This window comes from Schistocerca cancellata, chromosome 5 (assembly GCF_023864275.1).
Source record: "Schistocerca cancellata isolate TAMUIC-IGC-003103 chromosome 5, iqSchCanc2.1, whole genome shotgun sequence".
NCBI classification, from domain to species: domain Eukaryota; kingdom Metazoa; phylum Arthropoda; class Insecta; order Orthoptera; family Acrididae; genus Schistocerca; species Schistocerca cancellata.
The window spans coordinates 273467598-273482856 of NC_064630.1; the positions used below are offsets into that span (position 1 = coordinate 273467598).

At 40.4% G+C, this 15259-nt stretch overlaps 1 protein-coding gene across 1 annotated transcript in view; it reads left to right on the top strand.

Moving 5' to 3' along the window:
* The window catches only part of LOC126188864 (uncharacterized), a 245249-nt gene that overhangs the window by 208224 nt on the left and 21766 nt on the right, over positions 1 to 15259 (top strand). The window contains exon 14 of the mRNA XM_049930512.1: positions 2254 to 2423. Coding sequence (XP_049786469.1) covers positions 2254 to 2423 — 170 coding nt within the window. The remainder of the gene's footprint in view (positions 1 to 2253; positions 2424 to 15259) is intronic.

Below are 15259 nucleotides of genomic sequence, written 5' to 3' on the forward strand. Positions count from 1 at the left end.
TCTTGCTGAAATGGGTCACGAACCCGGGCCCTTGCATTTTAGGTACAGTTTTCTTAGAACCTGAGTTATCCAGGCTCAATTCACGGCCTACCATTCATTTTTGCCAGTAATTCACTCTGGAAATATTATTCATTACTGTAACAATGGACACTGTAGGTCTGGTTTTATAGTCTGGTATTACACCCAAAAAAGATTGTGTAATTTCCAAAAGTCATATACATGCAGTAGAGCATCAGTTATCCCAACTAGTTGGGGGACATGAATTTTCAGAAAAGAAGTTCATTTGGATAATCAAACTGTATATTTTTATTTACTAATTTAACAATAAAAACTTCTTATATTTATAACAATACAAATCTCTCTTCTTAGTACAAAGGTAAGTACAGTAAGAATGTTTGTAGTGTAGGCTAGTAACCAAAAAAGATGTAATAAATATCTATTTTGAATCTGTAGTGCATATGTTTAGAATTAACACTTTAAAAGATCCTTAATTTTGGTCTCTCTAAGCAAGCCTATCCGCTTACAAGCAGCTAAGTCATGCAGTTTCTTGAGCACAGATACCTGATGGTGGTCATCATGTTCATCTTGAACTTCAAACCATCACAAAACAGTATTTAAACATGTAAATGCCTCAGAAGCAGTTGGTATATTTTCATCTTTATTTTTTGGGGTACTAGTTGATGAGATGCTGGCAGTGTCAGCTTCATCGGTGATGAGTTTTACAATTTCACTATCATGTGATTTGGTGCCCTGGATCTGCATTATTGTCACCCATCCACTCTTGAACATCGTGATCATCACATTCATGGCAAATGAGTTCTTTTAAAGTATTGAGCATTTTGGGCTAAACCATTCTGTTTGTCATTTTCAATTAGACTGAGAACTATTGGTCATACCAAAAACTTTATTCTAGGTTTTTTTCAAACCAGTATTTTTATGATTTTGTAACAGACTTCCTTCTCCCTCCTCTTCTCTTTCAAACAGTTATGTATGTAACATTTCTTTTCTGTAAGTACCACAAACTAATCTATTATAATGTGTCAAAATTGATATGCTGGTATATGTGCTGTTGTGAGCTCCAAAGCAGCATTCCATGTTCAAACTATTTCTTCCTGTAGTTTTGGGTTTTGTCAGTAATGTCTCCTTTGGTCACTTAGTATAAAATTTCTCTTTGTGCTATTCTGCTACTGGTAATCTTTCTTTAAATGTAAATTCTTATCACAAATTCAAAATTCACCCAATCACATTTCATTACTTCTCTGCAAGCAAAATAGCTCTTGGAAAAAATTCACTCTAAATATTGTAGAATAACAATCAAAAACTATGTTGTCAGTCGTTCTGTTGGCCGCAGCAGAGCTCCCAAAACCAGTTGGAGAAATATTCCATCTTTCACAGGAACTATTTATTACCACCACGGTTACAAACTCTAATTTCAGTGAAAAAAATGAACAGCACAATGTAACTCGCATCTTCTCCATGAACATGTTATTCAGATTCCCTGGTGCATCACTTGCCTTGTCAGTGGGAAAATCTTTCAAATCCTTATTTAACTTTCACACTAGTCTTCAGCATTGTTAATTCCTTCCTTGGGAAAGAAAGAAATGCAGGTCACTCCACCCCCAGTATGAGAGGAACTGGTCTGTTTTGAGGATGAGAAACAAAGATCGGCTTTCCTTTTAATACAAATACACTATACAAATATGCACTCAAAAATATTCCTGAGTGATTACTTAACTGGAAGTCAGTTTGCAATTCTTCTTTTGTGTTTATAATCATATTTATTTTCTCTTTACTCTTGAAGACAGGTTTTTCCTTACATTTTTCATCTCTCCCTCTCTCTCAGAAGTCACATTGTACCAGTCTGTCATTTTAACTCACTTCTTCGATTCCTTCTCCCAGATCCCATCTCTCTCCCAAATGTTGCATTATGTCAGAACAACAATCACAAGATTAATTAATATGTGTTTTTTTTCCCATTTTCTCGGTTTTTGATGAGGAAAATGGAAAAATCAAACCGTAAACAAATAAAATCTTAAACTAAAATGAATTTATATCCTTCCAAGTATTTAATTTGTCTGTCCCTGGAATTCCATTGCTTTATTGTAATACACTGTAGTAGTAGTAGTAGTAGTAGTAGTGTGAGGAACTGGAGCAACAGCAGCAGCAGCAGCAGCAGCAGCAGCAGCAGCACTTTTTCATTTTGTTCTAACAAGGTGTACTATCTTGCTGAACCAGGAAATTTATTTATTTTAGATGACATAGATGATATATTGACTACTGGTGCCCCAAGAACATTAAAACAGCGAAAGAAGCTTCGTAAGACAATAGACTCCTATGCAAAAAGCCAGACTACATGTACAGATCTTTTCGCTGATCCTGATTATAACCACCTTATTGGAGAAAATGATGCATGCTCTAGTCAGGTAAGAGTAAATTATTTAGAAAGTTAATTGTTTAGTTAACAACATCATGTTCCAATTCAGAACATGTTCTGGACAAAGATTGTACCATACCATGGAATATGCCATTTGTACAACAGCTTTTTGACACACATGCATGCCCCCCCCCCCCCCCCCCCCCACACACACACACACACACACACACACATACACCTACCTGTGGATATTTCTATTACAGAATTCATTTATGAGCTACCACAAAGAATCACATTTAATCTTGGACTAGAAAACACCATTGTTGACTGCCAAGTAGTATTCCCATCACCAGATTATTGGAGAGATTCATTGAAAAGTTGTTTATACCTTTCTGCAGTTAACTTCACTACTGACTAATGTGGAAGTTATTCACAAATATTATACTAGAAGGAAAGATCACTTTTGTTTTAAACTGTAATGAATAATTGACTAGGGAGGCAACAAGTTTCCCAGAAAATAAAACTTGTGTGGTGTATTGCCAGTATTTCTACCTACTTTAATAGATGCTTCTGAGATGTATATTATGACTCACTCACATAATTTTAGTTGTTGTTGTTGTTGTTGTTGTTGTTGTGGTTGTGGTCTTCAGTCCTGAGACTGGTTTGATGCAGCTCTCCATGCTACCCTATCCTGTATGAGCTTATTCATCTCTTGGTCTCCCTCTACAATTTTTACCCTCCACGCTCCCCAATTCTATTTTAGTTACTTTTTCAATAATATAGCAAAAGATTGTCCCAGAATATTATTTTACAGGACATTTAATAAAGGAAAACATGTCTCTGAAGCTTGTGATTATTTATTCAGAAAAAAGAAAAAATGAAATGCTTTCAGCTTGATGTTGTTATTATCATGCAGCTATGAAAACTGCCTACCTTGACTGTCATTTTGTATTGATGAACTACATTTACATTTAATTTTATACAGCACTCTTTGTAATTGCTCTCCCTGCACATTTATGCGACATCCTACTTTGAAGTACTTGGACAATGTAATGTAACACTCCGTACCATTTTTCTTTAATAAGAAATAAATCATTCACATGATGACGTGTATTCTATATAAATATTACTCCTACATAGCATGAGGAGAGAAGTAGAGAAGAGGAAAGGGTTATGTAGGTGCGTTAACAGGATGAAGGCATATGTGTACTGGACTGGGAGCAGGAAAAGGGATAGGCAGTTGGAGGACACAGAGTGGCAAAGGGTGAGGCCAGGAGGGTTAGGGGAACAAAGGATATGTGATTGGGAGAGAGCCCATATGTGCAGTACAGAAAAACTGCTGCTTGTGGGAAGAATCCGCATAGTGCAGGCTGTGAAAAAGTCATTAAAGTGAAACACATAAGTGTTGTGTGGCATGTTCAGCAACTGGCTGGTGCAGCTGTCTCTTGGCCACAGTTTGGCAGTGGCCACTCATGTTGTCAGAGCGCTTGTTAGTTTTCATGCCCACATAGAATGTGTTACAGTTGTTGCAACTAAGATTGTAGATTACATGACTGCTTTCACTGGTGGCCCTGCCATTGATGGGGTAGAAGATGCCAGTGATAGGACTGTAGTAGATGCTAGTGGGAGGGTGTATGGTTCCTCCAGAGTCCCAGTTGTTGTGGCTTACTACCCAATAATTACACAGTTATTTTACTACCCATGGTAGCTAATATTGAACATATCTACTCTTTGCAGAGAACTCTAGGTAGTACAGAAGAATGCCAACAAAGGTAAAGGTGTGGAGCAGGATTAAACTCCTTCCGTTACCTCACTTCCATCCGACTCCTGTCTATGGTCTGTTACTAGTTGCCAGAGAAATATTGTCTTAGTACTTCTCTTCATCGCCAGCTTAACATGCTGTCTTCTATTTTTTTCTTTGATTTCTTTTTATTGATATGTAATATTTCCTAGTTATGTTTTGTTTTGTTGCTGTGTTTCCCATTCAAGAAAGGACAATGTTACATTCAGTGACTTGCCGTATTTGTTATCTAGTGCCTGCATTCTATCTTCAGATCAAAAGAAAGGACAGATGGTTCATACTAAGAGTAAGGAAATAAAGAAATACTGTAAAATCGTGTGATAGGAAGCCAGGGAAATTTTAAATATGCAGTGAACAGAATGAACTGTGTAAGATGAATTATCTGTATTAACTCAGATAATGAAAACTCCAGATAAGAATATCAACAATGTAGGAAAAGATAGACTGCTACTTACTGTAAAAAAGACATTTCAAGTTGCAGACAGGGCTAATTAAAAGATGTTCACATGTAGCTTTTGCCCACAGCCTTCGCCAGTAAACACACACATGCACACACACAAAGCAAACACACCTCACGTGAATGTTGTGTGTGTGTGTGTCTGTCTTTAGTGATGAAGGCTGTGGCTGAAAGCTGCATGTGAGTGTCTTTTAATCATGCCTGTCTGCAACTTGACATGTCTTCTTTACAGTAAGTAGCAGTCTACCTTTTCGTACATTATCTGTATGGATTATTATAAAAATCTGGAAAGGCTGTATGTGTGCTGGTGGATCTTCTCTTTGCAATCCTGCTAGGGAATGGTGAAGAGCTGATGAATAGAAGTTTTACTATGACAATTCTAACAGGAATGTGAGAAGGTACACTCCACTAACTGGAGAAGGGAGTGCCTGTTAAACCAAAACAATAAGGAAAATAACTGAAATTCTGCGAACTGTTCATACATTAAATAGGCTGTTTCAGATGAGATTTATGTGGAAAATCATGTAAGGAACAGGAAAATTTTGATTGAATGCCCAAAGATTGTTGCTTAGTGTGCAGAATAGTTTAAGGGCGTCAGAACTTCCAGCTCCCAGAGTAGAAACATTGTTCATATAGTAATGGAAAGTCCTGGATGCAATATAAATAATAGGAGTAGTAAAGTAACAACTCACTGTGCAGTTGAGCTATTGAGTTGTCAATAGGCACATAAAAAGAGAGAAAACATTCTCAAATGTTAAGATACATTACCACAGTACTCAAGAAAACAAAGTGACATCACAGTAAGCTGTCAACGTGGATATAATTAATTTGTAGCAAAATAATGTGAAAACCTAAAATAGTTCAGAATTCAGTTGATTCTGAACTTCAGAACCCCAGAAAGTCAGATCTCTTTGGTTACCTCCATACAAACACAAATTGAATGCTCCAGTGATGGCCAGGGTGACAGTTTAAAGAAATATTTAGCAATGCAGTGTAACAGAAGATTATCACTGAAAAAGCTGCAAGAGGTGACATTCTTTGTGACTGCATATGTGACCAGAACTGACGGGAAGAAGTTTGATAAACCCTTCATCAAAACTGATAGGATAAGGGAAGATTAATGAAAGAAAATGTATACAGAATTGTAAGAAAATTTAGTTGGAATTGGTCTCTGATAATGATAAAGATGAGTGTGGTGAGAATAGGAGCTTTCCAGGTTCCATTATAGGTCAACTTTTGGGTGATCATTACAGCAGCTGAAGAAAGTGCTAGTATTAGTTATGTTTTAGAATTTATCTGTGTGCACTTTGACTACCTTGTTATAGTAACATGATGTCCAAAACATGCTCTTATGTAATGTGATTGACACACATTGGTACCAGTTTGCCAGGGGTCGTTCAGGCATTAGCATTTTCTCCTGTGGGATACATAATGTCTGATAGTTGGATAGCAACCTTTCTAAATCAAACCCCCTTCTGAGCCTACAAAGTATCTTCATAAATAACACATCTTATTCATTGTCTAAAGAACTGTAATCCACTCTTTATCAGCAGTAGAATTGTACTTCTTAGGCCTGGAAAGAACTCTTCATGTATCAGCAAACACCTATTCAAACTCTTCCTGGATTTGCACTGTAACTGCATTTATCTCATACAGTTGCTACTGTTGGTATGTGACCCCATCTTGTATCCTTGCAATACTGGAGACAGTACCAGCGCCTATCTACTAACACAAACATCTGAAGATTGATGGTAACACCTTCAGCCAAGCATTTAAATTTCTTTATTGGATGTGACCAGTTTCAGTGATACACTGTACTGTCATCAGCCCATGTTTACATGAGTGTATCAATATTAGTCATCCAAGAAAAACAGAAAACAATATTAAAATAAGTTCTACAAAATACTCTTTCCTTAATAAACAATATGACACTTCAAATCACAAGCATATTATCATTTAGATACAGAAAATCACACAAAAATTGTGATTTGTTCTGTCCAGTAATAAAATTAATTGTAAGTCTCAAATGGCTACAAAACAGCTCTGTTGCTTAGTAAGAGAAGCCAGTCATTGAGTAAATTAACTTTTGGGAGTACGTACTACAGTAACTGTGAATTCAAAATGGCTACAGAACAGAACTGTTGCTCATTGAGACTAGCAAATTTTATGTACATAAGTCAACAAGCACAGATACGTACAAAGTATCACCATCGATATATGAACTGTAGCAGTCATAAGTTAATCCAAAAATGCACTGTTCATGAAGTTCTGCTATCTGTGGTAAAATGTGAGAAAGAAGGAGATCTGAAGGTGCGACTTTTTAATTTGTATCCTTGTTATAGAAGTATGTAAATTAGGTTTAGATTCAATTTTGCCAGCTGAAGTGAGTTACTCTGCACTCTTCATGATGATTTAGGGTAGTACAGTGGTACGATGTAGGCACTGAGCTCTCTATTGCCCTTTGCAGGCTATTGCCATTGTCATAAATGGCACACATGATATGTATTATTTGATACATTATGCAGGCTGTTAAGGCTTGTTCTTTTGCCTTTTGAGTATGTAGGCCCCTAACATATAATGCGGGTTATTGCTAGCTATATACATGAATTGCTAGTTACACACATGAATTACATTATACACTCCTGGAAATTGAAATAAGAACACCGTGAATTCATTGTCCCAGGAAGGGGAAACTTTATTGACACATTCCTGGAGTCAGATACATCACATGATCACACTGACAGAACCACAGGCACATAGACACAGGCAACAGAGCATGCACAATGTCGGCACTAGTACAGTGTATATCCACCTTTCGCAGCAATGCAGGCTGCTATTCTCCCATGGAGACGATCGTCGAGATGCTGGATGTAGTCCTGTGGAACGGCTTGCCATGCCATTTCCACCTGGCGCGTCAGTTGGACCAGCGTTCGTGCTGGACGTGCAGACCGCGTGAGACGACGCTTCATCCAGTCCCAAACATGCTCAATGGGGGACAGATCCGGAGATCTTGCTGGCCAGGGTAGTTGACTTACACCTTCTAGAGCACGTTGGGTGGCACAGGATACATGCGGACGTGCATTGTCCTGTTGGAACAGCAAGTTCCCTTGCCGGTCTAGGAATGGTAGAACGATGGGTTCGATGACGGTTTGGATGTACCGTGCACTATTCAGTGTCCCCTCGACGATCACCAGTGGTGTACGGCCAGTGTAGGAGATCGCTCCCCACACCATGATGCCGGGTGTTGGCCCTGTGTGCCTCGGTCGTATGCAGTCCTGATTGTGGCGCTCACCTGCACGGCGCCAAACACGCATACGACCATCATTGGCACCAAGGCAGAAGCGACTCTCATTGCTGAAGACGACACGTCTCCATTCGTCCCTCCATTCACGCCTGTCGCGACGCCACTGGAGGCGGGCTGCACGATGTTGGGGCGTGAGCGGAAGACGGCCTAACGGTGTGCGGGACCGTAGCCCAGCTTCATGGAGACGGTTGTGAATGGTCCTCGCCGATACCCCAGGAGCAACAGTGTCCCTAATTTGCTGGGAAGTGGCGGTGCGGTCCCCTATGGCACTGCGTAGGATCCTACGGTCTTGGCGTGCATCCGTGCGTCGCTGCGGTCCGGTCCCAGGTCGACGGGCACGAGCACCTTCCGCCGACCACTGGCGACAACATCGATGTACTGTGGAGACCTCACGCCCCACGTGTTGAGCAATTCGGCGGTACGTCCACCCGGCCTCCCGCATGCCCACTATACGCCGTCGCTCAAAGTCCGTCAACTGCACATACGGTTCACGTCCACGCTGTCGCGGCATGCTACCAGTGTTAAAGACTGCGATGGAGCTCTGTATGCCACGGCAAACTGGCTGACACTGACGGCGGCGGTGCACAAATGCTGCGCAGCTAGCGCCATTCGACGGCCAACACCGCGGTTCCTGGTGTGTCCGCTGTGCCGTGCGTGTGATCATTGCTTGTACAGCCCTCTCGCAGTGTCCGGAGCAAGTATGGTGGGTCTGACACACCGGTGTCAATGTGTTCTTTTTTCCATTTCCAGGAGTGTATTTTGTTGCTGGCTAAGTCTCTGCGCAGTCATGTTTGTTGTTTATCTTAAATTTCTGACACAATATTGCAAGATTAGCTATGTTACTGCCCTGGAAACTTGCTTCGTTTTTAGTAGTATAGGAGTGATTTAGGGTACAGCTGCAGTTGTTACGTTACTGCATGTGGAATTTGAAATACCACAGACATCTGTAATGTTGTCGCTGTGACTTCTCTGTATGGTAGTATCTTACTTTACATTACATGTTGATATCCTGCCCCTAGGCGTTTTCATTTTGGTGCATGTGAAGGGTTGTAGGAGTAGTGGTTGTGTAATACAGTTATCAGTTGTGACATTTTCTGGATTATGATGTGTTCATTTTATGTCTCATGTGAGATTCATTTTGTTACATGTGGCCTATGAGCACTATGAAGATGGTTTATTCTTCTTTTATTTTCCACCCTGATATTACAAGTGTGTTACTGCCTTCAAGTCAGACAGTAGTTCCTGCTCTGTGCAACACATGGATGATCTTGCGCCCACGGGCGTTTCATTCAGTTTAGCTCACATGAAATTTTATAGGAATACATATGAGTTCCATTTCTGTGTCTTTTTATATATTAACCAATACAGGTATCATTTCCAACTTGGACTAGGCGATGTTGTCTTCCATCTAATGCCAGATTTGTTTTATTATATGTATAGTCTATTATTGCTTAGGAGTCACTCAGCTTCAAATTTCAAGGTATGCTTAGATTTTCATAGGTTCTTTCAATATTCGTTTTTGTCTGAGATGTTTACGTGTTTTATGTAAGAGGGTCACTCCAAAAGAAATGCCCACTATTTTCGTAAAAATACAGTTTTCATTCAGCATGTGTGAAAGTTTTACAGTGTGTAGATACATCCTTCCTGCTTTTTTTTCCCCCCAAACTTAGTTCAACCTGTTCCCATGAGTAACGTTTGTCAGAAGCAATGTGCTGTCATAGAATTCCTGTGCTGTGAAAACGAGACAGTGGGAAACATCCACAAGAGGTTGAAAAAGGTGTATGGAGATGATGCTGTCAATCGCAGTACAGTTAGTCAGTGGGCAAGCAGGTTACGTGATGAAAGCGGGCACAGCAATATTGAGGATTGTCCTCACAGCGGCAGGCCTCGTACTGCACACACTCCAGACAATGTGCAGAGAGTTAATGAATTGGTGACTGCTGACAGACGCATCACAGTGAACAAATTGTCACGCTACATTGGGATAGGGGAAGGAAGTGTTCACATAATACTGAAAGTGTTGGCTTTAAAAAAGGTTTGTACCAGGTGGGTTCCCAGAATGTTGACAGTGGCTCACAAAGAAACAAGAAAAACGGTATGCAGTGAACTTTTGGAACAGTACGAGAATGGTGGTGGTGAATTTCTTGGAAGAATTGTGACAGGTGATGAAAGGATGGCTCCATCATTTTTCACCAGAGATGAAGAGGCAATCAATGGAGTGGCATCACGCAAATTCACCCAAGGAAAAAAAAAAAATTCAAAACCACACCTTCTGCTGAAAAAGTTATGGCTAAGGTGTTTTTCGATTCCGAAGGACTCTTGCTTGTGGACATCATGCCAAGTGGAACCACCATAAATTCTGTTGCATATGTGATGACACTGAAGCAACTTCAAGCTCAACTGAGTCGTGTTCGACCACATCGGCAAAAGCAGGATGTTTTGCTGTTGCACGACAATTCGCGTCCACAAAGCCATCAAAAAATCATGGAAGCAATCACAAAACTCGGATGGACAACACTGAAACACCCACCTTACAGCCCTGACCTGGCTCCATGTGACTATCATCTCTTTGGGAAACTGAAAGACTCTTTTCGTGGAACAAGTTTTGAAGATGATGACTCCCTTGTGCACGCTGCCAAACAGTGGCTCCAATAGGTTGGTCCAGAATTTTACCGAGCAGGTATACAGGTGCAGGTTCCAAGATGGCGTAAGGTAGTTGAGAGGGATGGAAATTATGTGGAGAAATGAAAATATTGTTCCTAAAGGATGTATCTACACACTGTAAAACTTTCAAACAAGTAGAATAAAAGATGAATTTAAAAAAAAAATAGTGCATTTCTTTTGGTGTATTATTTTGCATGTGCCACGTAACTATTATTAGGCTTTGGCATTGAATGTACATTATATGAATTTCACTGGTATCTTGTTTAGCAAGGCAACACACAGCTTCAGGTAGGATTTGTAATTACCTTTTTTATGCATTATCCATACAATGTAAGGGTTCTTATACAGGGATTTTCTTTCGTCGTCCTGTTTTTCCGTGACTGCACACCTCACTTATTTTTCGGTGACAGCAAACCTCACTTCAGTATTGAGCAAGAGAATGAGTGCAGCTTGTTATGAACTATAGGGCAGCAAGAGCTTTGCATACTGTTTTCTTGAAAGGGTTATATTTTTACACTTGTTGTTACTTAAGAACAGTGGTGAGTTAGTTAGTTCATGTTCGCGTTGGTTGACTAATATACTCAGTGTATACAATTTGCTACTCTGAGCAACAGTCCTCTTATGTAGCCATTTTGAATTCACAATTACTGTAGTACATACTCTTGAAGGTTAATTTACTCAATCACTGGTTACTCCTTTTAAGCAACAGACCTGTTTTGTAAGTGTTTGAGATTTATAGTTAACTTTATTACTGGACAGAACAAATTAAAATTTGTGTGCCAACAATGTAGGGAAATATAGATTGCTACTCACCATAAAGATGATACGTGAAGTTGCAGACAAGCACAATTAAAAGACACCTACAAGCTTTCGGCTACAGCCTTCGTCAGAAAAAGAGAAATGCACACCATTCATTTATTCACACAAGCAAGTACCCCTCACACACAAATGGCTGCCAATTCCGGCAGTCATTTATCAATTTACCAGTTCTTCTGCAATCATTGCACAGCTTGTTACATTGGTACGGCTACCAATCAACTTTCCACCAGGATGAACAGCCGTCGCCAAACTGTGGCCAAGAGAAAAGAGACCAACCTCTGGCACAACATGCAGCTGAACATAACGTGCGTAATTTCAATGGCTGCTTCATTACCTGAGCCACCTGGATCCTCCCTTCCACCAACAGCTTTTCTGAACTGTGCAGATGAGAATTATCTTCACAACACATTCTCTGCTCTCATAATTATCCCAGCCTCAACCTAGGGTAACAAACTGTTCCCACACCCTCCACCCAGCAGTTTCCAACCCCCTCTACCCTATCACCTCCTTTTCAGTCTCATCTCTCAGGAAAATGCCGGGATGGTTTCTTTGAAAGTGTGCAGCTGATTTCCTTCCCAATGCTTTCCTAATCCAAGCTTGTGCCCTATCTCTAATGACCTCATTGTCGACGGGACGTTAAACACTAATCTCTTCCTCCTCCTCCACTCTCGTCTCCCACCCTCATTGTTTGCTATCCCCTGCCAAAACTACCTGCCCATCTTTCCCTGCTCCTCTCCTTTTTCACAGTGTTTTCCCCACCTCCTTGCCCTGCAACCTTCTGACTCTGCGCATGTTGGCAGTCTAGTCCATGTACGCTCCACCAGACAGTGCTCCTCTCTTTCCCCACCTGTACACTGCTATCCCTTCCCATTCCCATTCCCGTTCTCATTCCCACCCCCTTCCAGATTGGTGTTTCCATCCCACACGATAGTTGCATTCTGGCCTGAGCTGCTGGAGTTGTCAGTCATGAGTGTGTGAGGTGAGCTTGCTTGTGTGAATGAATGGTATATGTTTCTCTTTTTCTAATGAAGGCTGTAGCCAAAAGCTGATGTGTGAGTGTCTCTTATCTATAACTTAGCATGTCACCTTTACGGTAAGTAGCACTCTTATCTTTTCCTACCTGGAGTTTCCATTATTTAAAATTTGTGTGCTATTTTCTTCATCTAATTGATAATGTGCTTAAGTGATTTGAGGTATCATATTGTTTATTAAGGAAAGACTATTTGGTAGCATGTATTTTAACATTGTTTTTTGTATTTGTTTGATGACTAATGTGTGGTCACATTGATGTGCATAGGGCCTGATGACGGTGCAGTATATTGCCAAAACTGGTCATATTTGAATAAAAAAGCTGAGGCTATTGCCATCAATCTGCATATACTTTATGAAGTTCCTGTAGTAAGAGCTCATTTTTCAGTAACTTTCATCATGGGTGTGTTGAAGGCGTTGGAAAACTGGTAGTGTTCTTATTTTTTCTGAATCAAGGTGTACTACATCTCCTTTAAGTAGATGCCCAAATATTTGTGTGTCATTTGTGATGGAAGATTTCCCGTTTTTCATGCAAAGGCCTTTTCCTAGACAAACTTCTGTGTAGATGCTCAGCAAACAAATTTAAAAAATGATAATGTTGCCGATGTAGCAAGGACATATCAATTTGTAGTGTTGAAACAGCTTGTTCTCCATGAGTATGAAGCTGACTGGAGTATCAGAGTCCATCAGTATGTGGACACACATACTGAGTATCCATACTGAAAGTTACAGTTTCAAAATGCTATAGAAATAGAATTGCTCAGAATGACATCAAATTGAATAATTTATTATTGACATAGGGGTAAACGTCGTGAGGAAAAAAGTTAATGAAAATGCTGCCAGTAGATGGTGTTGCAGGTGCCTTAATGTAAACAGGGTTGGCTCAAATGACCAATGAATCACAATATAACCATTATGGTTTGACTTGCCCATTACACCATATACCTTACCACATCAATTGGCAAAAATTCTCTCTTAATTGTCCTGAGGTCAAAAGCCACATAAACAGCAAAAAACATCTTTTTTAATACTCCTGGGGCCAAAAGCTGCATAAAAATCAAAATGACGTTGGTTTCTAATTGTCATGAGACTGATGCAAGGCAGGTTTAATGTGCTATCCACAAATTGAAATCAAGAAACAGCATGTTCACAACAGATAGGAATATTTCGGTGGTCATGCTTAAAATGTGTTGCACAGTGCAGCTACACTTGTACTTGGAACACTGAACACAACAAATAACCACAGCCAGAAGTCACACGGATTAAGATCAGCTGATCTGGACCACTAGGCTGTAGAGAAATGAGGACTAAAAATTCTAGCATTTCCAACTTGCCTCTGCAGCAGCTGCTTCACTGACTGAGCAGCGTGCGGAGGCATGCTGTCTTGCATAAATATGATCGTACCCACACATCCACTGTTGAAGGGTTAGAATGACGTTGGTGTGCAAAAAGACTCTCATAGCATTAGCTTGTGATGGTGCAGGTAATGAGACCTGCAGGACTCATCCCATTGACAAAGTATGGCCCTAAGAGAAACAGTGCCATCAACCTGCACCACACAGTCACCTTTGCAGGATCAAGTGGTACCAGATGAAGTGCCTGCAGATTTTGTGTTGCCCATATTCTGAAATTCAGCATATTGACATATCCTTGGTGGTGGAAATGGGCTTTGTCTGTCCTCAGAATGTTCCATACCCATTCATTGTCCACTTTCCTGAAACCAAGAAAATCTGGAGTGAATGTTTGTTTTTCTGGCAGGTCAGCAGGAAACAATTTTTGAACGCAGGATGTTTTATAGGATTTTAAGTACCACGCTCACTAACATGTCCAATGTTCGAGCAATGTTTACACACCACCATTGACCCCTCCTGCAGTACTGTGGCCACATCTTCAACAGATGTAGGATCAACTGCTTTCCTCCCTCTGCCACATCATACTTCAAAAGTGCTGCGTCGTCCGAACAAGACACAGCCAGGGCAAAAGCACCACAGGCGCAAAGATGTGAGCCAGTGCCAGTGCCATAGAGACTCACAACTTGCGTGTGTTCCACCATCGCCACAGACAGCACTGAGAATTGAAGATATCGACTTTGCCTCTGCCAGTTGCCAGCCGAGTACTACCACCGGAGACCAGACGACAATGGACAGAAGGCTACTTGGAAGATAAAAGAGCAGCTGTCACTCACTCGGTTATAGATCATTGTCCAAGTTAACATATGATTATTTGCATTTAATGCACCAAAAGCCATTTCGCAAACTCACAAACTTGGCCCACTGTAACAACAGTGAAAACTCGCTCTCCACAGCAGTAGCAATGAAGCCTTCACAAAATTGGTGACGAGGGTTTACAAAACTGATGACAAGGGATTTTTCTTTTTTTAAAAAACTGACTTTTCAAATTTTTTAATAATTTTTTTCCAGACCTTTAGCAGACGTTGGACCAGTGCTTTCTTTCATACCCTTGAGTGTTTGGAATTTCTGCAGGACTACTGGCACACAGTCACTGTTGTAAAAGAGCTTTACCAGCAGTGCATGGATGGTCAAACTTTTTGTTCCATGACGTTTCCCCCTGCATCAATAATATGCTCTTCAAATTTGATATCATTTCGAGCAGTTGTTCTCTTCCTATAGCATTTTGAAACTGGAACTTTAATTATGGACAACCCTGTACATGTAGTATTTGGAAGATGTCTTATGATGGTTTTGTCCAGTCACCTGTAATCATCGCAGACATCATCTTCCTTTTCCACAGGATCTAGAACTTTCTAGTTGTTGAATAGTGTCATCTGGCAGTAGCCTTTCCAGTTCCTCA